Below are 24,804 nucleotides of genomic sequence, written 5' to 3'. Positions count from 1 at the left end.
TCTGCTACTGCTACTGCTGCTACTGCTGCTGCTGCTGCTGCTACTGCTACTATTGATAATAATTCTCCTTCTACTTCTCTTTCTAATATTGCTAGCGATGCTTCATAATTTATTTTTAAATGTATCATTTTGTTAAAACAGGAAAGAACTGTTTTATATATTTTCTTAAAGGGATCTTTTCACGCTTTGGTAAATTGACAAAATTGAAAAAAGTTGATTCAGATTCGTAAGTTTTCGTTTTAGTTATGATATTTGTGAGGAAACATTAATACTGAACATTAACCATGCTCTAATATAGCCATTATATGCATCTTTTGACGATTTTAAAACCTAAAAAATATAAAGCGTTGCAACGCGAAACGATTGAATAATTTGGAGAGTTCTGTTTTTGTCGTTAAATTTTGTGAAACTACGAAGATTGCTTATATAAGGTATAAAATACGTCAAACATGTGTACTCGGCGGAATAGCTCAGTAGGCTAAAGCGTTTTTACTTCAGGACTCTGGCAGGACTCCATGGGTCACTGGTTCGAAACCTGCTCCGGGCAATGTTCTTTTCCTTTTTTTAATTTTGTTCTTGATTTTTTACTGGAGCTTTTGCGATCCAATGTTTACATTTATCAATATAAAGCATTTAATGAATAAGTTAAAAAAATGCCAAAATCTGTGAAAAGGCCCCTTTAATTCCGATGTAACTTTTTCTCAATAAGTACTGAGTTGCACGTCTATATTTAGTTGCGACACATGGCCAGTATTAACACGCACGCGTTTCCTGTGTGGATCTCGACTATGTTTCGCGCTCTTATTAAAACACGACTTTTACATGGCATTCATGTATAGTGAGTGGTGCAGATGCGTACCAAGGGCCTTAAACAGTATTATCACATGCCTCTAGACAATTTGTGTTATTTAGTTCGATAAATGGTAATATACTTGTACTGAAATTAAATTGTTACCGGATAAAATGTGTACGGCGATAACGTAAAATTACCCTTAAGTATTGTTTTCACTACGTAACTAATAACTAATATGACACCGGGGGGGGTGGAGGCAGTTCTCCGCCCCGACAGATTTGATGGGGGGCAGATATCCGCCTACTAAATTCTGACAGGGGGGCAGTTCTCCGCCCCTACCGATTTGATGGGGGGGCACCTCTCCGCCACCTTTAAAATAAGGGGGCAGTTCTCCGGGGGGGCAGTTCTCCGGGGGGGGGGCGCTTCTCCGGATACCCCGCATACATACCATCTTGCTTTTTTTAAATTTGATCACAACGGTCCGAAGTCATAAACATTCATTATGCATGGTTGCTAAAGCACAGTGTATACTAACTAACCTATGTTTATTGTTGTTTGCTAGGGTTATTATTATTATGTTTTATTTTTTTTTTTTTTTTTTTTTGGGGGTGGGGGGGTGGGAGGGCTTTTATAGAAGATTTCAACTAGTCCTTCAATTAACGAAAAAAAAATATTGGTATAGGAAATATAAAAGAGTAATAGACAGCTTCATTCATGCTGTTCTATTATGGTGTTTTAACGCATATAATTATGTATGGTTGATGAAGCACATTGTATGCTACCGATGTTTATTGTTGTTTGATGATGATGTTAAGTTGGTGTTGCTGTTGTTGTTAATGATGATGATGAGGAGGAGGAGGAAGAAGAAGAAGAAGAAGAAGAAGAAGAAGAAGAAGATGATGATGATGATGATGATGGTGGTGGTGGTAGTAGTGACGACGACGACGATGATGATGATTTTGATTATGATAATGAGATTTGAATTAAATTAATGCGCAAAGATTTTCTTTTTAGCGGCCAAATGCAGATATCTGCGCTCGGCCGCTGTAAGGGTTATGTAATATTTGCAATCTACATAGGAGTCAATAGCAGATACCAAGCACCATATGCTTATGAGAAACAAAAGCAAAATATTGGCAATCGCTGAAATCTCGAATATGACTTACTCATTTTATTAAATGAAAACCGGTAACTATTTTAAACGGTTATTATATTGCAACAACTTAGCGGTGTTTATCCAAAAGACCATTGTTATAATTACAGGGACGTCAATAGGCCAAACTATTCAGGAAATATGATTTGAGTCGTCAAGGATAGATTTTGAGATCAATGTACGTCCGATGAGATTTAAAGGGAGTTTGAGGCGTAGGGACAGATTCGTTCGAGTACGCGATCATTTGAGAACAAATTATGTTGAAGCTTTATCGGAATTCCGGAAATTTGCGATCGGTACCGATTTTTTCTGGTTCTTTTTTATTGATTCTGATAAGTTAGCGGCCGGCACGGACATGAATATTAACTGACGAAAACCTCTTCGCTACTTTCCGAAAATCTTCGACATGTTGCAAATATCCGTAATATTCCGCATTGTACTCACCAGAAATTGCAACTAGAAAGACTACAATAAATCAGTTAGCTACGGCTCGGGCGGGGATTTACCTTTTATCCCTGTAAGGGACCTAATGCCCCAGACTACCGGCTATTTTTTCCGGAATTCGAACTTGATACACTTGATATCCCTGAATTAAATATTTATATCCGCACTTTTGATCTCTAGAGTGCTGACTGTTAGTATTGTATTTGACTGGAATGACTGTCGATTATGTGTTTTTAAGATTAAAACAAGCTTACGAAGAACTTTGTGTTTGCTTTTTTGTACGCTTTCTTTTTAAAAATGTATTGTCCGCCACGGACGCAACAATTGACCAAATGTACCAGATTGTGGTCTCTTTAAAGTGCTATGTTTTTACTGCCGTGATATCTTTAACAAACTACACATTATTGATCGTGGACGTTTTGTACTCTTATTGAATTTGTTTCCCCAAAATATGCTCTTCTATTAGTAGATGTTTAGGTGACGATGTTCTGATTATAGATCTTACACGGCCAAGAAACACTAGATAGGTCTTTGCAAAGAGAGCTGTTGGATATCGTGAATGCGTTCAATGTGGCCTGTTTATTTCAGAAAGCTATGTGCAATGTTTTATGGGGATTTCTATCAAATTGCCAATTGCAAAATTTGATTTAATTCATTCGGACCTACAAGCGGGAAACTTCTTCATTAAAGTTCAATGGGCTTTTAAGAAGTTCGTTGAAAAGCCAAATTTGACGTTAAACAGCAACGCCGAAAAAATTGCTACTCAGTCTTATTTATCACTTTTTTTGTAAGATTTACCAGTAGACGTTCTTCAGTGAAATTAAGCAAACACACAGTGCCGACAAATATGGAAGGGTATTTAGGTAAAAATTACATCCTTCTTTGTGACTGTGTCATGATTCTTGATGGTACTTTCAATTAATATGTAGACACCTTTTCATGCTTGATGACACTTACATCTTGCCTGATGTCCAATGTCTATTTACATTCTGCTTAATGGTATCATGCATGTGTACAGATGCAACATTCTTGTTCGTTAATTGCATGCTGCATATGTGTATGTTGGTTTGTGCAGAGAGACTTGTGCAATAGGCGCAGTGCATAATGAAATCAAATATTAATGCGTTTAATAAATTAACGCGATGGTAAGATGTGAGTTTCACCCAAGCACAAAGCAACATACTATCATGCATGATACAATGATGTCAATTGACAGTCATTCCGAAATGCTACGGAGGACTACGGAAATTTACGGCGTATAACGGAAATTTTATGTTATAGGAGAAGTTGCGCACCTTTGTAAGATATTTGCTACTGAACCGAAATTAACCGCGTGTTTGTAGACTTAACTTTTTTTTGGTTAATGACTAACCATATTTTTTGTACAGTAATTTACCTTCAATAACCAAAGAAAGTCTATGGATATATTTCAATATATGCTACTAATGCATGTATGCAGAGCTCCAGATAAGACGCTTAAAGTCGTAAAAAATTGAATTAAATTTAGTAAAAAAGTAGACTTAAATTCTGTGCGTACGGTTACACATTGGAAAAATAAAATAAGAATTCAAAATGTGTGATCATGCGTAAAACTCAATATCAATGCATATAATGTAAACATTTTATCAATGAGTTCCCACTCGTCTAGGCCCTCATTACAATTATGAAATCAACAGCACTTTAACGTTATTATGAATAACAGACCATCTTTACAACAGTCGAAAAGCCGAACGTTTTCCATTATCTGGTCCTTTTATCGCAAAAAGTCTGCTGTAAACCGGCAATTGTCATTAGCTCTTCTTAGACTATAAACCTAAATGCGGATGTGCCAAAAATTATATTTACATGAAAAAAAAGAATTAATAATAGACTTTAAGGCTGGATTATTATAGAGTGTAAACCAAGATTTTGCTGAAAAAGTTATCTGGAACTTTGCATGTATGTTGAGAGGAAATCGATTACATAATTTCAAATTTACTAGAGTACTTTTATATTGCACCACATAAAATGCTTTAAAACTATAATATTGAAGTGCACATATAAACTTTATTATAGATGGGTAGGTATTTCGTGTCAATCTCTTTCACATATGAAAGAGCTGTTGGTCATGCTGCTTTAAGTACATATAGATGCATGACACAATTTAGATTAAGCAAAATAAAACACTAGGTATTTGCCAAGAGTCAAATATATACGAGCAGTAAGAGCGTAATCGTGCACAGCGATACTTACTCTTGTAGAATTGAAACTCTTATTGCTTTCTTTCGAAATAATTTCATGTGTCCGATCTAATATGCAATATGCCCGGTGTTTTTTTTGCGGATTAATGTTCCGTTTTAGATCCATAATTAACGAATGCCTCAATATTTTCAAAAATTAACACCGGAATAATGTTCACCGACATTTTTTCATACAGATTGGATATAAATATTATAGAGCTTAACAAAAAATACATTAAGCCCTGTTCTCCCGGCACACGTGCTGGACACACAGGTGGTTAGCGTGTGGCTATGATAATAATTAGTGAAAACATCTTTTTGAATGATAAATAATCATATTAAAACGAAAAATCAAATTTTCTATAAAAAAAAAATCACTACCGTTTTATATATAACAAGGTATCCAACTCGAAATCATCCGAAAACGGGGTGCATCGTTTTGAGCAGCCATTACTAAATTAATTTTGCAGCGATTTTCATGACCCGGTCTTATTCAACGCAGAAATGAATTTCCTTTTAGGAAATGTATATATATTGTTATATTTCTACACATGCTGGGTCAAATTTTAAGAAATAAAGCTATACATAATTCGCTTGACCCAGTTGTTATCGATCAGACCGTATTTATGAATGAAATCTCCAGTTGTAAGGACACAACTCCGCATTGGAGCAATGAAATCACCCTTGTGTTTAAAATGTCAGTTGGTTGAAATGTATGTAAACAAAGGTTTGAAAATGCGCTGGACAGTTAGTTTTGATGCATAATTCTACGGCAAGCACGGTAAGAATGTTTTTTTTTCATACGTTTTATTGAATTATGGTATCGAGGTTCGTGAACTTTGCAGGGAAAATGCCCATTTCCCCGTGAAGATTTCAGTCATGAATACTGTCTGATCGATCACAGCTGGGTCACGCGAGTTGTGTATCGTGTTATTTTTTAAAAGTTGACCCAGTATTTGTAAAAATATTGCAAGACATATACATTTCCAGAAAGGAAATTTATTTCTGCGTTGAATAAGACCAAGATCGTGAAAATCGCTGCAAAATTGATGAAGTAATGGCTGTTTAAAACGATGCATCCCGTTTTCGGATGATTTCGAGTTGGATACCTTGTTGAATATATATTTAACTTATTTTTTTAAGAAAAGTTGATTTTTCGTTATAATATGATTACTTATCATTCCAAAATATGTTTTCACTAACTAGTATTATAGCCACACGCTAACCACCTGTAGCTGGACACTTTTAAAAAACACTATACAAATTCAAGTACTTATGCATTTAATTGATTGTAAACAATGACGGTTGAAATCCGTGCGTGGGAATTTTTCTGGTAACCAAGAGCGACGTCAACGTTCATGACAAACCTGTTTATATGACATTTATTTATTGATTTTTTCCAACTTGATTGAAAATTATGTTTTATGATATTTTAATACATGTAGATGAAGTAGTTGTTTTCTCAACGAGGAGTACAATAGTTGTACAGTACTAGACACGAGTACTTGTAACTTTCAGGTTTCTCTGTATACCACAGACATTATATAGTCATAAAATGATAAATATGTGTTTATAGAAATTGTAATTATAGCATGGTAAACAGACTAGAGAAATCTGAAAGTTTCACGCACAGGTCTGTGGCAATGGGGGTTTGGGCTACTTTATAAATATGAGGTCGATATGCAATGCACATCGGTAGATTACGTCTACTGTAATTATTTGGACTAGGGAAGGGCCACAATTCCAACACATCAGCCCCGTTATGTTCTGAATAAAATGCATGTATAATTTCTTGAGTGCCAATTGCATCTTACAAATATCAAAAACATTCACGGCAGTCAATTCATTGTGTAAACTTACTGGTCTTCATGGCAATAATGAACGTATTTAGTTTAATGGAGATTATATAACGAAGGGAACTAATTCAGCTTATTCAGTTTACTAGTCAAAATGATTCGGATGTTTTCGCTTTTTTTTCCGAAAAGTAATTTATTCAACATACGGAAAATAAACGCGCGCCACCTGATGTCATAATTTAGTAACTTGCATTCTGCTTAATGCCTGTTGCTAACTGCCGTTGTTAATGACGCTTAGTGGCAAAACCGATTATGACTGGTTTCAGGAATAATGAACACACAAACATTGGATAGTCACCAAGCATGTTGAAACAATCATCAAGTATAACCGATAGAGAACAAGCATGTTGGAACTGTCCTGAAGCATGTTAGAATAAACATCACGCACAATGTAAATATTATTCATGAATGATGTAATGTTGCAGCAATCATCAAGTATAAACGAATAGACAACAAGCATGTTGGAATTGTCATAAAGCAAATTAGAATAAGCATCGGTCATAATGTAAATATTCACCACGAATGATGTAACTTTTACCTAAATATCCTTCCATAGACATGTGTTGTTACTAAAATAGACATAGAGATTTGAGCATTGGGAGTGACCTAATCATACTGTGCTTTAGCAGTATTACGGAATACCGTTAGTGCCATCGTGGTTACACATTACAATCCAGAGGGCGAGAACGCGAGAACGCGATAGTACGATGGCGACAATGTGACAATACGATGATGACAGGGTGACAATACGATGGCGACAATGCGATAGTACGATGGCGACAATGCGAGAACGCGATAATACGATGACGACAATCAGACAGTGCGATGACGACAGTGCGACAATACGATGGCGACAGTGAGATAGTACGATGGCGACAATACTACAGTTCTATAGTGCGATAATACGATGACGACAGTGCGAAAATACGATGACGACAGTGCGACAATACGATGGCGATAGCCGACAGTGCGATAGTACGATGGTGCCAATGCGATAACGCGATAGTATGATGGCGGCAATTCGAAAATGAGATGGCGTCAGTGCGACAATACGATGGCGACAATGCGATAGAACGATGGCGACATTGCGATGATACCACGGCGACAGTACGATATGACTATCGCATTGTCGCCCCCGTACTATCGCACTGCCGCCATTGTATTGTCGCACTGTCGCATTGTCGTCATCGTACTAGCGCGTTTTCGCAATCGTACGAACGCATTGTCGCCATCGTATTGTCGCACTGTCGTCATCGTACTTTCGCGTTCTCGCATTCTCGCCCTCTGGATTTTAATGAGTAACCACGGTGGCCCTAACGGTATTTTGTACAGTAAAGTGCGTAAAATCTGGTTTGGAATAACAATTTTCATGCCGAAAACCCGACTTTGTTTTATAAGTAGTAGTCTAAATATACAATGAGTTTTCCGAGCATTAAATAAACATATTAAAATAAAATTCATGTTCGTATCAGTTGAAGTTCTTGTTAATAGTAGAAGCAAAAAACACAATAAAACGCTGATTGGGCTTACTAATTTGAGGCAAGAAAAAACACATCGCGCTATTATATATAACATATAACGCGCATCCGCAAAGTTCGAGCGCCCGTCTCGGTGCCGTCGTTTCCGGTGAAAGTTTCGCACAGGAGCTACCGAGTTAGGATATGAGACCACGAATCATGGCTTGACTTTATATATCAGTCAGCGTAGTACCTGACCAGACTGCGCGGTTGGACAAGCTAGGATGGACCAACTTCGGCCGCATATGACATAAGACCCATTTTCGCATGACGCGGGTCATCTGACCTTTATAATGTGTATATAGCTTTGAATGGAATTTGCACATAGTTTTTGGCATGGACTTATTGTTATGTTAATGTGTTGCACGCTTTCAAAAGCAGAGGGCATATATAAGATCAATTATACTACGGAGTTCATTTTCTGTTGCAAAATGAAATGCAATAAAGATTGTTACTCAGCGGTGTGTACAGTATGACAGCGTTGTCTGTCTGCGATGCATTTATACTGGTTCTAAGCTGGCATACTCACCAATTGGACTCAACCATCTGCTCGAACAAGAAATGATAAGTTCTACTAGCATAAACCTTTAATTGTAACTCATTTTAAAAATATTCATGTTATTTATATTATTCAATTTATTATTCAAAATTATAATTATTATTTCCTTTATTGTTGTTTTTCGCATTAAGAAACTTATTCGGCTTACGAAACTGAAAAATCCCATTGGAAAAAATCCCATGGGAGAAAAAATCCCATGGGATTTAAAAATCCCATGGGATTTAAAAATCCCATGGGATTTTTTGTTTTTTTTTAAACACGACTAAACGCATTAAAATATCGTAGTTGTTCATCATTTCATAAAATATGATGTTTCTGAAAGTTTCATGAATAAATCTCTCAAAATAAGAAAAAAATCCCATGGGATTTTTTTCTCCCATTTTAAAATGGGATTTTTTTATTACTAAATATTTTTATATATAATTGGCATAAAACCAATATACAGTCCTTAAATAACGTTAAAATACTTGCAAACGCAAATAAAACACGTTTTTTAAAATGTTCAAAATCCCATGGGATTTTTCTCCCATTTGCAAATTATGGGAGAAAAAAAATCCCATGGGAGAAAAAATCCCATGGGAAAATCGAAAATCCCATGGGAAAATGCAAAAATCCCATGGGAACCCCAACTTTGCTTATAAATTTCATAGTGAAGAAAACGCGTTTTTTGAGTGAAAATAACCAATTATTAATCAACGATAAGACTTTTATCGCATACTATGTCTCAAAGTAGCAAATCTTTAAGAAAAAGGGTACTTAAGTTTGCGAAATTTCGGTTTCGCAAAGTTTTTCCGGTGGCCGTTCAAAGCTGACGCAAATCGTCTGCAAGTGACGCTATGCTTTCGCCCTTCGAGCGTCGTCTGTTTTCTAATTTATTCAGCCACAGACATTGATGTTTTCTGTCGTTACCGAAACGCTCGGAAAGACGCGTTGTCAACGTACAATAATTACGGCGCTCGTCGTCTGTGAGGCTCATGTAGAAGTTTTTGGCTGCGCCTCTCAAACTGGCGGCCAACATCAAGACTTTTGTGCGATTGTCCCACCCAGATAATTCCGAACAATCCTCGAAATGCGAGGCGTATTGTTCGTACGAACTGTTACCGTCATGCATGTCCTGTTTCATAAGTGTGTGGTGCATGGGTGGTGGTGGTGGAATGTAATAATTGTAACTAGTGTCACCATGGTCAAATGACGTGCTGCGTGAGTCATGTGGATTGTTGTTTGTTCGATCAAAGCTCGAGCGTCTCATCGCAGTACTGAGTGCATTCATCAAAGAAACATGAGGTGCATCGTCGCGTCGTCGTTGGGACTGTGCGCCATGTACATGCGCACTATGGTTCGATTCATCACTACGTAATTCATCAACGGTTTTTATCTCCGACGGGACATCGAAGGAAACGTCGGGATCAGGAGAAGCCATTATGAAGATTACGTTGTCTTTACAGCGTAAATAAAAATAACAAGACTATTATTGTATTAAAAGTGTTTCTTTATTTCCAGGCCTGTTGTTCAAGAGGAACACTTTAGAAAATGATCCCCATATTCTGACACCAATTTGTAAGCTACCTTACATGTTAGATACAATTGCTCATCTCTATGCGCTCAATTGTAGTTTGAGTTTGAGTCCAGCAACAAACTCTTAGAAGGAAGACGGAGACCGTTTAACGTTTTACAAAATGCATCTTTATTCAGACAAGCATTAAATATTATATAACACAATAATATCTCTAGACTGTTAGAGTTGACTTAAAAAGGATGGACGTTTGGTGAACAGTTGCTCTGCTTTAAGGTTGTCAATATCATTAATAGTACTGATATTTTATGAAATACTAAAAACGTTCGTTTTACTTAAATACCGGTAGTTAGTAGTTAATGTACAAACAAATTCTGATTATTACTTCTAATTCGTGAAATGAAAATGTTTTATGAAGTATTACTGTTTGTTTCTTACTTTTTGGAAGGGTTTTCAAATGATCGAACAGTGATGTTTGTTGTTAGCAACTGTTGCCAAAACTGTGCGGAGAACCTCCTTTTATACCCTTTGGATGCTGCAGATTTGGCTGCAGCCAAAGATTCAGCTGCAGCCAATCACAATCCTGCAGCATCCTGCACCATGTATGGAAGTAATGCGGTTACATGTAAACAAGAACATACTTCCACCGGGGATGAACAACTTTTGTCACGTGACCACAAAAGTCAACGCAGGTTGTTGAATTACATCAGGAATCCCGCTCCGTCAGGTAATTTTCATCTTTTTATAGAGAATATGTTAAAATTTCTGGACAATACAAAGCTTATGACATGCTTCATACCTTTTCGCATATTAAGACGCATTGCACTTGTTTCGAAGCTTTGCAGTTTTTAAGAACACTTCGACACAAACTTTAGATTTTCGATGCAAACGCAGTTTGATTTTATATTTTTTTACTTTCCATTCACGAATAAATCATATTTCTAGAAAAATGAGAGCACACGATGCTTAATTTTTGATGATTTATTGTATTTGCGATATAAGTTGTTGTTGTTATATTTAATTTGGGCAGTTCTTGCTATTTCAAAAATTTACAAACGCGGGTTGGTTGAGCAAACGCAGTTTGCTGAAGCTGGATTATGGCAAACGCAGGTTGGTTAAGATTACGGAATCCGGATAGTGACATCTATATTCTTGCCCTTCTTTCATCAAGGGCGACACACGACACACGAAGCGATACACGATATTTTGCGCGACAGTCGCGGCGACGCGCGATATTTTATTATTCAAATATCGCCCATATTATCCGAATTTCGTGTAACGCGGTCTAATTTCAGACCGCGACACACGACACACGAAGCGATACTCGATATGTATTGTTCAAAATAAATCGCGATTCGGAGCGGAGTATTGTAAAATGAAGATCTCAAAAGAATTGAAAAATAATTTGTCGGAATGTTATTTTTCTCATGCTGTTTTGTTAGTTGTCCAAATATATTTAATATTAAATATTATCTTAATATTAAGATTTGGTAGTTAAAGAATGCAATTTGAATGAACACAATTGTATGCATATGTTTTGCTCAGCTGTGAAGATTGAGGGAACAATTTATAGAAGAACTGTGAGAATCATCTCTACAGTGTTGCTACTGTTCCGCAATTCATAAGACTATATTTTCGGCACACGAGCATTTTACTAAAATGTTGAAAGTTAATAAAAACAAAATATACGGTGTTTGGGAAAACGTATTGAACACCTGAATGTTGAGACACTTTACGACAATGGGCTCGAGTTACAGGTTGTAGCACGGCGTCTCCGTTAGCAACGTACCAGTATAAATTTAATATAATAGCAAAATTGAACTGAGCCTCGCTCTGTGAAAAGGGGGTTGAAAGCATGTAATCAGGTACGCCACTTTCCGTCTAAACTGGGCGTTCTTCTAAGAAGAGACTTCTGAAACGAAAAGAATCATACAAGCGGCACGAGTCGTCCCTGATAAGCCTGTGCGGACTACACAGGCTAATCTGAGACAACACTTTACACACATGCATTAAACCCATTTTTCGCAGAGCGACGCCCAATTTTCCGAGTCTAAAAAGTTTGAGAATATTAAAACCCATTCTTAATATTAATTAGCACATTCATATATTGTCAGCCTGATTAAAATTACTGAGAGCAACACCACTCATTCGAATAAAAAATCTGTACCCGCTTCGTCCAGATAAACTTACTTGCTTGTTTGTTTTAACCTAACCATGATAAAAAGAGACATACCTACTTATTACAATATATGAACATAATTTAATTCCATCCGCATCATCAGATGAGGATAAATATAACAACCAATGTTATCTTATTTCTCTTAATGAATAAATTGAAAACACAAATAATGTTGCCCATTTGTAAAACCAAAAATAAAATCAGAATAATAACACGCCAAATCAATGTTTCGAAAGCACTGTTATGCAATTAGAAAACACAAACGAGCAATAAAACCAATCGAAGCATTTGAAATTGACATTCGGATTATGAATGCAGTAAAAATAGCCCCTTTTTGTCTCCCCTGATTTTTTGAAAACGCGACAGTCGACAGGCGATATGATTATAGCGAAACTTGAACAGTACAAATATCGCGTGTCGCCGCGACTGTCGCGCAAAATATCGTGCGTCGCTTCGTGTTTCGTGCGTGGTCCTTTGAACGCGAGACACGACACACGAAGCGATACACGATATTTTGCGGGACAGTCGCGGCGACGCACGATATTTTGCGCGACAGATATAACAAATATCATGTTTCAGGGACCACGAATTTGACATTCCAAAACGGAAGGAACCTAAACGAAAATTTGACACCGTGTCAACAAGCAGAAACGCTCTCCAGAAGGGAACGTTGGGTGTCCGATGGGAGAGGGCAAGACGAAATGACAGCAAAATGCTTCTAACATCAAAAATGGGAATTGACATTGACCCGTAAAAGGAAATCATAATATCATACGACAGTTTGTAGTTCTTTAAAAGACAGCTGTCATTTTTGATATTCGTTAACCAACGTTACCTATATTGATTCCGTGTAATGCTACTGAATTTGATTTTGTGTTGCTCTTTCTATGTTTATGCATTGAGGAGCTACCAATATTGGGGCCGTATAATATGCTGCCTATATTGACGCTGTGGGATGCTTCATTTAACGAGGCCTACCGGTATATTCAACCTTTTTGGGGGATTTGAAACAACAACAGACATATTGGATCTAACTTTATTTTGTTTGCTGTTATTTGTTTCAAGTTTTAAAATTACAGTTTCTAAAAAATGCCATGTATCTTGTATCTTGTTAATTAAAAAAAAGGTATCTTTCTTTTAGTTGCATAATGATAAATAATGTGGACCTATAAGGAGAGAGGTATCATGAAGCAAATAAAACAATCGATTCCTCTTATTCTGCAAGACATAGTTTTCATTTTAGGTGTATACCATTATCTTTTGATCCGAAACTTTAAATATAATAATAACTATTGACCTTTACATGGGCGCCTTGCAAATCACTAGTGTCTTCATATTGGTCATACAATATAATGTCTTTATGTGTAACGTGAGAATCCTGACAATCTTACAATATGATTGTTGGAGATAATACTTAAAATAAAGCTGAAGGCATACTACATCCATGACAAAGTACACTTCACCGAGATAAGTCTAACTATACTGTGAAAAACATTGAAAAACCCAGCGGTTGAACGCAAACAAGATCAGTGTCTTTAACAACAAAACGAACCAAACATATGCAGATTAATTGTTTTATTGCTGCAAAGAATATCCCGTATCGCAATAATAGCTTATACGCAAAACATTAAACTGGCCTATGTGCAACTTGAGAAGGAATTACAGATTTACATGTAATTGTTGACAATTCGCACAATGATTCCAATGAGACAAAAAGCTAACTCACCAAAAATATATTTTAATCATATTGATTCGAAATAGATAAACAAAAATCGCAGATTACAAATGAGTCTCGCTCTGTGAAAAGGGGGTTTAATGCATGTGCGTAAGGTGTCGTCACATATTAGCCTGTGCATTCCGTACAGGCTAATTAGGGACAAACCTTTCCGATAAACTCGATTTTTGCTCAGAAGAGACTTTCTTTTAACAAAACATATCATAAAAGCGGAAAGTGCCGTCCCTGATTAGCCTATGTGGACTGCACTTTACGCACATGCATTAAACCCCCTTTTCACAGAGCGCGGCTCAAATGTATATTCCAGCGGATATGGTGAGATCAACAATAATCACAGATTATCAACATAAATTACAATGATTTTGAAAAGATCAACAATAATCACAGATAATCAACATTAATTACAATGATTTTGAAAAGATCAACAATAATCACAGATAATCAACATAGATTACAATGATTTTGAAAAGATCAACAATAATCACAGATAATCAACATAAATTACAATGATTTCGAAAAGATCAACAATAATCACAGATAATCAACATAAATTACAATGATTTTGAAAAGATCAACAATAATCACTGGTTATATAAATCACAATTAATCGGTTGAGATCAACAATAATCACAGATAATCAACATAAATCACAATGATTTTGATAAGATCAACAATAATCACAGATAATATAAATCACTATTAATAGGTTAAGATAAAAAATTCACAGATAATCAACATAAATTACAATTATTTTGATAAGATCAACAATAATCACAGATAATCAATATAAATCACAATTCATGGGCTGAGATCAACAGTAATCACAGATGAGCAATAATGAACACAATAATTTGTATGAGATCAACCATTATCATAATCATTTTAAATTAGAATGATAAATATTACAACAATAATCTTATTAAAAACAGGAATATCAAACAAAACAACACAAGATAAACGATATGAAACACAATGTTTAAGACGCAAAAACACGCGTAATACTATATATTATTGTATGACAGTCTGTATTTTCAATAATTAAGAAAATAACCACGGCACATTGGTAAGAATTAAAAATAATTCTTGGTCTTATCATCGTCATGCAACAGATGACTAGGCCCGGTGCTTTGCAGATCTGTGCTTTGATAGACTACTGCGGTGCCTGTACCTCTTTTCACACATATCACAAGCAAAGTTTTTCTCTCCATTGTGGGTGGCAAGGTGGGCCTGAAGGTCAATTTTCTCCCGGAGCGTTGCATTGCAAATTGAGCAGGTAAATTGCTTTGCAGCAACCTCCCTCCGGACGTGACGATTCAGGTCATCTTTGGTTGAAAACTTTTTGCCGCATTGTTCACAGGGGAACGGCTTTTCAACACCATGAATGCTGCATCTATATAACAAAAACAAATGGAACTGTTGAATTATTATTCAATACAGAAAAATACACACAGAATATTATCCATAACAATGTGGAACTTAACAAAATGATGGTCGTCAGAAGCGCTCCAGATAAGGCGCGTTAACGCGTATTTACGCATTTCAAAATCCAAAATACGCATTAAATAATATGTTTAAGGGTCCAATTACATACGTGAAGTATCGGAACGCGTACATTCTGGATTTATACGGTGTAAATTCCAATTGTTCAGTGACAATTTGCATTGAAATTTATCTGGACAATTATGGTCGTTAAAAACTAAATACTATAATGAGCACACCAATATGCACCACACTAGTAATAATGTGTTAAGTGTTTTAAAGCCGGCTTTTTTCGAAAACACCATTCAAAACATTTTAAATAGTGCTTTGCAACTAGGTTATAAAAACATACTTTCGCTCAGAATGCAATGACCTATGTTGAATTGTATCTTGATTTTTAAACCGACAGAACCTAGCATTGTACTAAAAACAAAAAAAATACAAACCTGTGTCTGTTGAACGCCTGTTTTGTGTAAAATGTTTTTCCACAACAGGCGAATCGTCCAGTCCCTCTGTGGCGCTTATCATGAAGCTTTAACCCCCACTTCGATTTAAATGTCTTTCCACAGATTTCACACACGAGCGTCATGTTTCTGTAATGAAAGAATTACTTTTTGTTAAAATATATTTCTAAAATGTTTTTATAAAGTTTTAAAGACTACACCAAAAGAGATATGAAACGCAAGTGATTGGATGTGACACACTATCTGCTATTCTTTTCGTCACAGTTCAATAAACATGCGTGTTTACTAATGCACGGGATTTTCGTGAGTTTTGGCGCGTTTAGCGTCATTCGAGGTCCGCTTAAAGGAGGCAACGCACGTTGTGGTTCAATATACTTGTAACAGTACTTAATGTGTTGATAAGCATATTTCCGCTCTGTTTAAATGTCCTCAATTGAAGTTCCGTAGTCATATATTGTGTTGAATAGTTAATATTTTCGTATTTATAACCATATCATATTTTAGAAGACTTTCAAAAATGTGTACAGTGTGCGTTTCATTATCCTTTGAATATTCTCGCAACCTGCGTTTGCCATTTCCTATTGCTCAAGAAATACCAACCTGCGTTTGCAAAACAAAACAAAACAAAAAAATAAGATATTTTTCAATTTGCACCGCTATTTTTGTCATGAATCTTATTAAATATATTAAAATGAAGTGTAAAATCATACTAATTCAGTCGTTAAACCAATATTGTTGAAAGAAAATCATCAACACCACATAAACAAACAGCGTTTGCAATGCATTTCAGAATTTTGTGTCGAAGTGTTCTCGGAAAGTGGAAACAGTAAAGGCAATGGAATCATTTCAAATAAAAGTTTATTTAGTATACTGTGTCATAGGCTATCACTTGTTAAAAACTGAAATTTTGATTATATGAAAAAACAACAAAACTTACCTTAATGTACAAGATTACAATCTGTTTCTGCAACCGGTGTTGACTTTTGCGGTCACGTGACAAAAGTTGTTCATCCCCGGTGACTTCTAATAATAATAAATCGACAATCATCATAAATATCACATCTTAATCAAAGAAGGCAATAAGTTTGATGACTTGAAACAATAGACACCTTTAAATATGCATGTATAACAATACAATATTAAATGCTGCAGCATGAAATCTTAAGAAATTCTTACGCATTCAGCGTCTCAAATAGTTCCCTGCAAACTATTATGTTTTAACACTTAATATAAATGAAGAGTTTACAAGTTATAATAAATATCATCTTTTTATACAAATAGAGGAGTGAATATTATAATTTTACAGCCTATTTTAAAGTCAGATGCATGCAATAACACTCCACCATACTCCTACGTATGACGTCATCAATATACATTGCTGCAACGATTTTGACAGTGCAGGAATTTCGAATATGTTGGATTATTCTCACAACAAACAACATATAATGGACTAAACACAAGGTAAATACAAATATATAAATATATTAGATCTTGGAGAACATTAACTTGCTAAATGCAGTGCATTGTATAGACAAAATGTGAACAACAAAAATAATGTGCACCGATATTCGGATGAGGAATGAATTCGGATGACATTTACATGTTATACATGAAATATACATTACATTATTGTTAAGACACACGATGTACTGTGTACACGTGGTAATAAATTAATATTCTGTTATGTTCGATTCTGTACAAACACTTTGAATTGGAATAAAGTGTTTTCATTTTTAAAGGTTTTCGAAAAAGCACATCTCCAAGTGGATGGAATAGGCTTAAACCTTTCAAATACGATTTTACCAGACATTTAATCGCCTGTTTTATTTGTTAATTGAATTTTCGACAATTTACACCTTTATTTGGACTCAAATGTTTCATGTGTCAACGTTTTATTTAGCATGACTAGTTATATTAACGACAAAAGTGCTTAAACGATCTCAAAATCATTGCCTTATTACATATGTTTTCATTTGTGTTATTTAAACCGTAACTCGCTATTATTGTATCAGGACTAACAGCAACTTTAATATAGAAATGTTAAGCCACAGTTGCGTCCATTGTTCGTAAATGTGTCATGCTTGCATAGTAGGTGTATGTATGGAAGTTTAATTTTAGCTTGGCATAGGCGCATTCAGATAACGAAGTAAAATATCATGGTTTTTATTACATGACAGTCATGATATTATATAGAGTTAATGATGATTATATGAATTTTATATTCTATACTCCAATTTAAAGAAATTTGGATAAAAAGTCATAAGTAAATTAGGATATAAGTTGTATTGGTTCCAATGGAGATAACCACAACCGGGTTATTGCAAGGTAATACAGTTATTTTCTCCCTTGGAGTCAGAGTCCAGAATGCAATGAGGCAGTTGTCAGAACTACCTTTTCCGTCTTACCTTGGAATTCAGCAGACGCAGAAAAAAGTCTACACAATTATCAGTCAACCTCAAAAGGTAACTATGGCAACAAAGAGAAGAAATCAATCCAGAACCAGAGAAATCAGACACAAGAGGCTTGGGGAGACAGAGAACACACATAGTGTCCAGAATAATAATGTATTTGCAGTTGAACGTTAATACCATTTGTCTTTATGAATTAGGGAAAACCCCAATACAATTGATTTTACAGACGTTAGACAATTATGACCACTCAGATGCAGGTTTCTTACGAAACGGACTGGTCAATGGTTGCCCCCTAATATTCAGGTCCAAGACATTCTAGAAAATCAAACAGTTTTACCAGTGCAAAGCAATATCCCGATAAATTCAGGCAAAAAATTATAAAGAAAATAGATTGTGAAAGAATAGCAGGCCCTTTCAACATACAACCCTTCCCCACTTTTAAGTCTCTCCAAAAGGCCTGGTGGAAAAAAAGTAATGGTGATTATAGAATGATCCATCATTTATCGCATTCCGAAAGTCAATCAATTAACGATTTTATAAACAAAATATATTGTACCGTATCATATTATAATATTGATCAGGCAGCTGATATGGTTTGAAGGCTTGGTAAAGGAGAACTCCTCAGTAAAACAGATATCAAATTGGTATTCCGGCTTCTACCTATTAATCATTCGGATTTTGATCTCCTAGGGATGAACGTAAATAACCTACATGTATTTTTACGATAAAATGCTCCCAATGGGTTCATCAGCAAGCTAAGCTATTTGGGAAAATTTGCAACTTTTTTTCACTTTTAACAGCGATATCTTACAATATCTAGACGATTTCCTGTCAAAGGAAATCGGATCAAGCCTAACACCTGGGTACATCTTGTCAGAATTTCAAATACCTTTTCTTAATATGGGAATTCCCCTTTGCAGAAGAAAAAACGGTGAAACCCACTGCATGCCTTACATGTTTAGGAATTGAACTTGATTACTCAAAAATGATCATGCGTCTCCCAAATGATAAGCTACATAAATTAAAAGACCAACTTGAAAAAAAAACAACTTCATCAAAAAAGTTAACTTAAGAAATGCAGACTTTAATCGGTAGTTTTAACTTTGCATGTAAAGTTATCTCATCTGGCAGAACGTTTGTTAGAAGACTGATTAATGCAACAATAGGCATTAAGAAGTAACACCATAATATACGGATATCAAATAATATTCGTTCAGACTTTAAGAATGCAATGGGTGAGGATAATGGATGATTTGGAATTTATTTTTCCGGCCATTGGGCCCATGGCAGATGATCTTTTCGCTGGACAAAAGAAGGTCTCACTCGTAATATGACTCTGGTGGAGTAGCAGTAGTAGCAGCTGATGTAACTTAGGCGCAACTGTTACACAATAAGAGAATCCTTTTCCATTTAGATAACCAGGCCATCGTTCAAGTCATAAATACCCTCATCTACAAATCAGATAAAGTGATTACCCTAGTAAGGTTCATGGTCCTTACCCTATTAAAAGAGAACATACACATGCAATCAATATACATGCCTTCAAAACAAAACGTAATCGCAGATGCGATTTCTCGTTCACAGTGGGGAAGATTCAGGCAAGCAGCTACAGAAGCTCAACAATGCCCAGTTAAGGTCCCTAGTTTGGAACATCTTGCAGGTATAGCGAAGGACTTAATTTTCAAGTCAACGTCCAACAATATAAAGAACACCTATTCAGACGCACTAGGGAGACTATATGTATTTAGAGAGTTGTATAATTTACTTAATAGGTGGCCAGTGCCAGATCAGGACCTGCTGAACTTCATCGCTTATTTGGCAGCCAAAAAATGTCAGCTACAACAGTAACTATACATATCTCAGGTATCGCCTATGCGCATAAACTGAAACAGGTCAAAGACACAACCAAATATTTTCTCGTAGTAAGGTCTCTGAGAGGTTTTAGGCGTAAAACATGGGGAACCAAGGCAGATATTAGAGCCCTTACAACAATGCAGGGTTACAAAAAATGTCAGTTTGGCAAATATCTACAGAAATGTATATGAGGAGTCTTTTTAGAGCAGTTTTTACTAGCATTTTTGGTTTGCGAAAGGTAAGCGAATTCACAGAGGCAAACAGCAAGACGGAGAGTTCAAAGGTTATCAAATGTAATGATATTCAACGAAATCAAATCAACAGTTTAACATGAAATTGCATAAAAGAATTAATTAAACAAGATAGTTGCTTACGTACACTGTTTTACTTGAAATGATCACAACACAGTGGTCTAGCTACTAAGTGTTTTTACATACTTGCGGAAAGTTTTCTTATTACTTAACATTTATTTGCACGCACTGATTTGCATACAAAATAAATCTGCATGGGAAAATCGTTTCTCTTAAATATATTAATTAACTTCAAATTGTTCATTAATCAACCCGTTGACAAAGTTTGCACATCTGATCTTAATTGTTCCATAGCTGATCTGTGTTCCATCGAAGTAAACCAACAGAACCACGATATTAATACCGAACTGGTCAAACCCGAGTGCTGAAATTGCACTTTTGTACGGTGCCGAAGTAACAAGATACCATAAATACGATCACTATTGATTGGCTAATTACTTTATTCATTGGAAACTTTGATAGTTCAGGTTTCTCTCGTTTGTTGATTTATGGGAACCAAAACTGTCCGTTCTCCTCAACAGAATGGCTTGTGTGATGCCCAGCGCTTTGCAGAACAGCTTCTTAAAATAGAAAACTATCACGAATTTTAAAATTTGATAAAAGATGCTGACGTTTTGTAAATTTCCTTTTTTTGTTGATTTTGAAAAACACGAAAATTACTAAAATCCAACAGTATTAAAGTAAGCGGTTTTAGGCCTAATCTTGGTATAGTGATATTAACCTATCAGGAGATCGCAAAGCGAGTGCAGACGAAGTGTTAACAAGTTCAAAATAAGCTGAAACACTAAAAAGATTAATCTGAATATTGATACAATGTTTTAATAAACGTGTTTCGGATGAATTGAAACCCCAATTTACCACAATATTGCTCATGGTTACATGTAAACTGCTTTCTGAGAGCGAATGGAAAATAGTTCACAAACTCTGACACGTAAACAGCCAGTAAGGGGTGCAACTGAAATACCGCAGGAATAGTAATACCGCGAGAATACAGATGCCGAATTTAATGTTTTCCAGATCTTTTTTTAATGAAGCGTTTACTGATTTATGAGAATAATAACAACAATAAGATCTCTAATAGATTGAAGCAAATAAATTCGAACGAAATCGGGAATCGTGCAATACATTTTAGGCGGGTTATATATCCAAAATTGTGTTTTTAAAAAGGCATTCCGATTTACGGAACACCAGTGTGGGAATATGACTTGTTCCCTTAAGGCCGGGAAACAGAAAACAGGAGGCAAACAGACTAGTATGTTTGCTTGAGGTATGCGGAATGCACGTACACAGATGGAGTTATGGAATGTTGTGGGTCAGAAAACAGAGCGTTGATGACATGTTTGGGGAAAGATATACTTATGTGGCTTAGGGTACTTCTATGTCTCGGGTAAGATATCGCCATATGACGGAGGTGTGATAACATTCTGAGGGTATGATATCGCTATATGACGGAGGGGTATTTCTATTTTGCAGGTAAGAAATAGCTATATGACGGAAGGATGATCATATGTTGCGGTAAGATATTGCCATACGAAGTATGGGTGGTGAGATATATAGAGTGACGGAGAGGCTGTTATTGTGTGTATCAATAAGATATCGGCATGGTACATATGGGCGATTGCTTGGTGTATGTAAGACATCGCAAAGTGACAGCGGCGTTGAAAACAAAGTAAAGCCAGATAAACGAATTTAAATAACAAATTAACACACATTGTTGATCTGACACATGCAACACTATTTAATAATGAAGTACCGGTAATTGTGATGTGAAATATCAAATTCTTGATATAAAATCATAACATTTAAAGTGAAACCGACGTGCTCAACTGGTAGCAAATGTTAATTTCAACACAACACTTTTCAGTTACGGTAAAAAGCAGGCCCGATGCACATAAAAGGATGCCAAGAAGTGACGTGGAAAATCCCGACAGCTACGAAAGGCATTTCGCCGACGCCTATGATTTTTACTTGCCCTGCCCCGCCCATAAGCACTATACGCGATAAACATGACAATCAGGAGTAGCCGCTACGATCTCACCGGAATGAAGACCACGACACTTTATTATATATAACACTATGTTTAACAGTTAATATATAATATAAATATAAATATATTATTTCATCAAAGAAAATGCAAAAACAAGTGAGTTGTAAGAAGTGATTTCTCTGCTATCAATATACATGTTTTAAAGGCCATTCATATAAAGTGATGTCTCGATTGTCTACTGCAATCATTTAAAAAAAAATATATACATTGCGTCATGTTTTAAAGTTCTTTCTTGCTCCTACTGACCATTTGTGTCCGTTTGCAAATTATTATTAGAATAGAGAGACTCGACGACTCGCGCTTTTTAGTGGTAGAGTTTAACAACGTCTACCTGTGACTTTCCAAGATTGTTGCTTTTATCAACAATCATTATATTTAAGCAACTCTTCTTGTCAATTGGTCTCAATTTAACTGATTGTAAGGCAGCACGGACCTTTTATTAAACGTATGTTGATTTGAAAACCAGAGACAACAGTCAGCAATTAAATACTCTGATAAGTATATAAACCAGTATGCCAACTTACGCGCATAGAAATTCCTTTCATTTTTAAGCTGTTTCACCCAGCTTTTCATTTTACATGGCATTTACATAACATCCATAGAGTCTTATAAATTAGCACATTCTTTGTTTATTTCAGGAAGAGGTTGTTAAAAGAAAACTTGACATACTAACAGAGGCTGTCATGAAAGTCTTCTGCAACGAGTCGACTGTAATTGCTGATCTGCAACTGTGGCACTAGACACCAGTTCAGTCAAGTGCACTCATTTTCAGCTGTGTATGGCACTCATTTATCATCTTTCAAGTTCAATGCAGATAAACATTATTCACCTTTGTACATCTTTATTGGGCATTTAATGATCATACTCGGGAATCTATAATTCAAGACAATTAAAGTTACTAACACAAAACACAATCATAATCATAAAACAAGTTCATTTGCAGCCATTTATTTGCTTCCAAACTTCATATGACAGCAAATGCATTGAAAATCATAAATCGTCCATAACACCACTTAACATGTTTGCAAAGTTTCATCGCAGTTGCTGCAGTCACAAATTCAACCAAATACTCGTAGGTCATTTAAATGCCGTAACTCCTGTTTAAACTAATCACGTTTTCAGTCGCTGAGATTCACGTGCTGATAAATATATTTGTTCGATGTTTACTCTAGAAACGGTAAGTTCCGAGCTAATTTTGACACAAGTTCAAAATGTCTAATTTTAATCCAACTAATTTACTTATATTCCGAATTGGATGAAAAGCAAATTTTATAATAAAATGCAATTGCATTCTTTTAATTTGTTGACGCGATTTTGAACGAGGTCGTTTCTGTCAAATTTTATCATGACCTTGCTCGCCTCGAATTCGATATCCAGGATAATTTGTTGAATTGTTGAATAGTTTGGTAATTTGTTCATCTTTAGATCTATATGATTTACAAATCACTAGCAACGGAAAAATGAATTGCGTGTCAAGGAAAGTTTTGATTTTTTTAAACGTTTATCTTACGGTATTCATAAAATACATTCCATCAAGAAAGTGATACATGTTACATTTAAAAACCGAACCGAACATATTCATAATGTCACACATTTTAATTAATGCTAACGTATTTGTACATGTGCCTCACTCTGGGCGAACTGCGTTTAATTCATGTACGTAAAGTACCGACCCAGTCCGCAAAGGCTATTCAGTAACGGCACTTTATGCCGTTATTGTACTGTTTGTCTAAAGGAAGTCTCTTTTGGGCGAAAACCCAGATTTAGTCTACCCAGTCCGCACTTAAGGAAAAAACATTAAACCCCGTTTTAGTCTGCTCAGTCCGCACTTTAGGGAAATGAATTAAACCCCGTTTTAGTCTGCCCAGTCCTCACTTAAGGGAACTGAATTAAACCCCGTTTTAGTCTGCCCAGTCACCACTTTATGGAAATAAATTAAACCCCGTTTTAGTCTGCCCAGTCCGCACTTTAGGGAAATGAATTAAACCCCGTTTTAGTCTTCCCAGTTCGCACTTTAGGGAAATGAATTAAACCCCGTTTTAGTCTGCACAGTCCGCACTTTAGGGAAATGAAGTAAACCCCATTTTAGTCTGCCTAGTCCGCTCTTTAGGGAAACGAATTTAACCCCGTTTTAGTCTGCCCAGTCCGCACTTTAGGGAAATGAATTAAGCCCCGTTTTAGTCTGCCCAGTCCGCACTTTAGGGAAACGAATTTAACCCCCTTTTAGTCTGCCCAGTCCGCACTTTAGGGAAATGAATTAAACCCCGTTT

General features: G+C 35.9%; 1 protein-coding gene and 2 long non-coding RNA genes across 4 annotated transcripts in view; 1 reads left to right on the top strand and 2 right to left on the bottom strand.

The window, feature by feature from the left end:
• LOC127854641 (uncharacterized) overlaps positions 1 to 9,961 on the bottom strand; it is a 39,051-nt gene extending 29,090 nt beyond the window's left edge. The window contains exon 1 of the mRNA XM_052389704.1: positions 9,484 to 9,961. Coding sequence (XP_052245664.1) covers positions 9,484 to 9,961 — 478 coding nt within the window. The remainder of the gene's footprint in view (positions 1 to 9,483) is intronic.
• Positions 9,962 to 10,698: 737 nt separating this feature from the next.
• LOC127856069 (uncharacterized) lies at positions 10,699 to 13,367 on the top strand. Its single transcript, XR_008037838.1, has 2 exons — positions 10,699 to 10,781; positions 12,813 to 13,367. It is a non-coding gene; the product is annotated as an uncharacterized LOC127856069 (long non-coding RNA).
• A 426-nt stretch (positions 13,368 to 13,793) lies between these two features.
• Positions 13,794 to 16,944, bottom strand: LOC127856068 (uncharacterized). 2 transcript variants are annotated; one of them, XR_008037837.1, is made up of 3 exons: positions 16,849 to 16,944; positions 15,894 to 16,040; positions 13,794 to 15,358 (listed from the first exon to the last, which is right to left on the bottom strand). It is a non-coding gene; the product is annotated as an uncharacterized LOC127856068 (long non-coding RNA). The 2 variants fall into 2 exon arrangements; XR_008037836.1 differs by lacking the exon at positions 16,849 to 16,944 and having other exon boundaries at positions 15,894 to 16,833.
• Between the last annotated feature and the right edge of the window lie 7,860 nt (positions 16,945 to 24,804).

The sequence above is a fragment of the Dreissena polymorpha genome, chromosome 13 (assembly GCF_020536995.1).
Source record: "Dreissena polymorpha isolate Duluth1 chromosome 13, UMN_Dpol_1.0, whole genome shotgun sequence".
Lineage (NCBI taxonomy): Eukaryota > Metazoa > Mollusca > Bivalvia > Myida > Dreissenidae > Dreissena > Dreissena polymorpha.
Note: the sequence above shows the minus strand (reverse complement) of the source record. Positions and strands in the feature narration are given on the sequence as shown.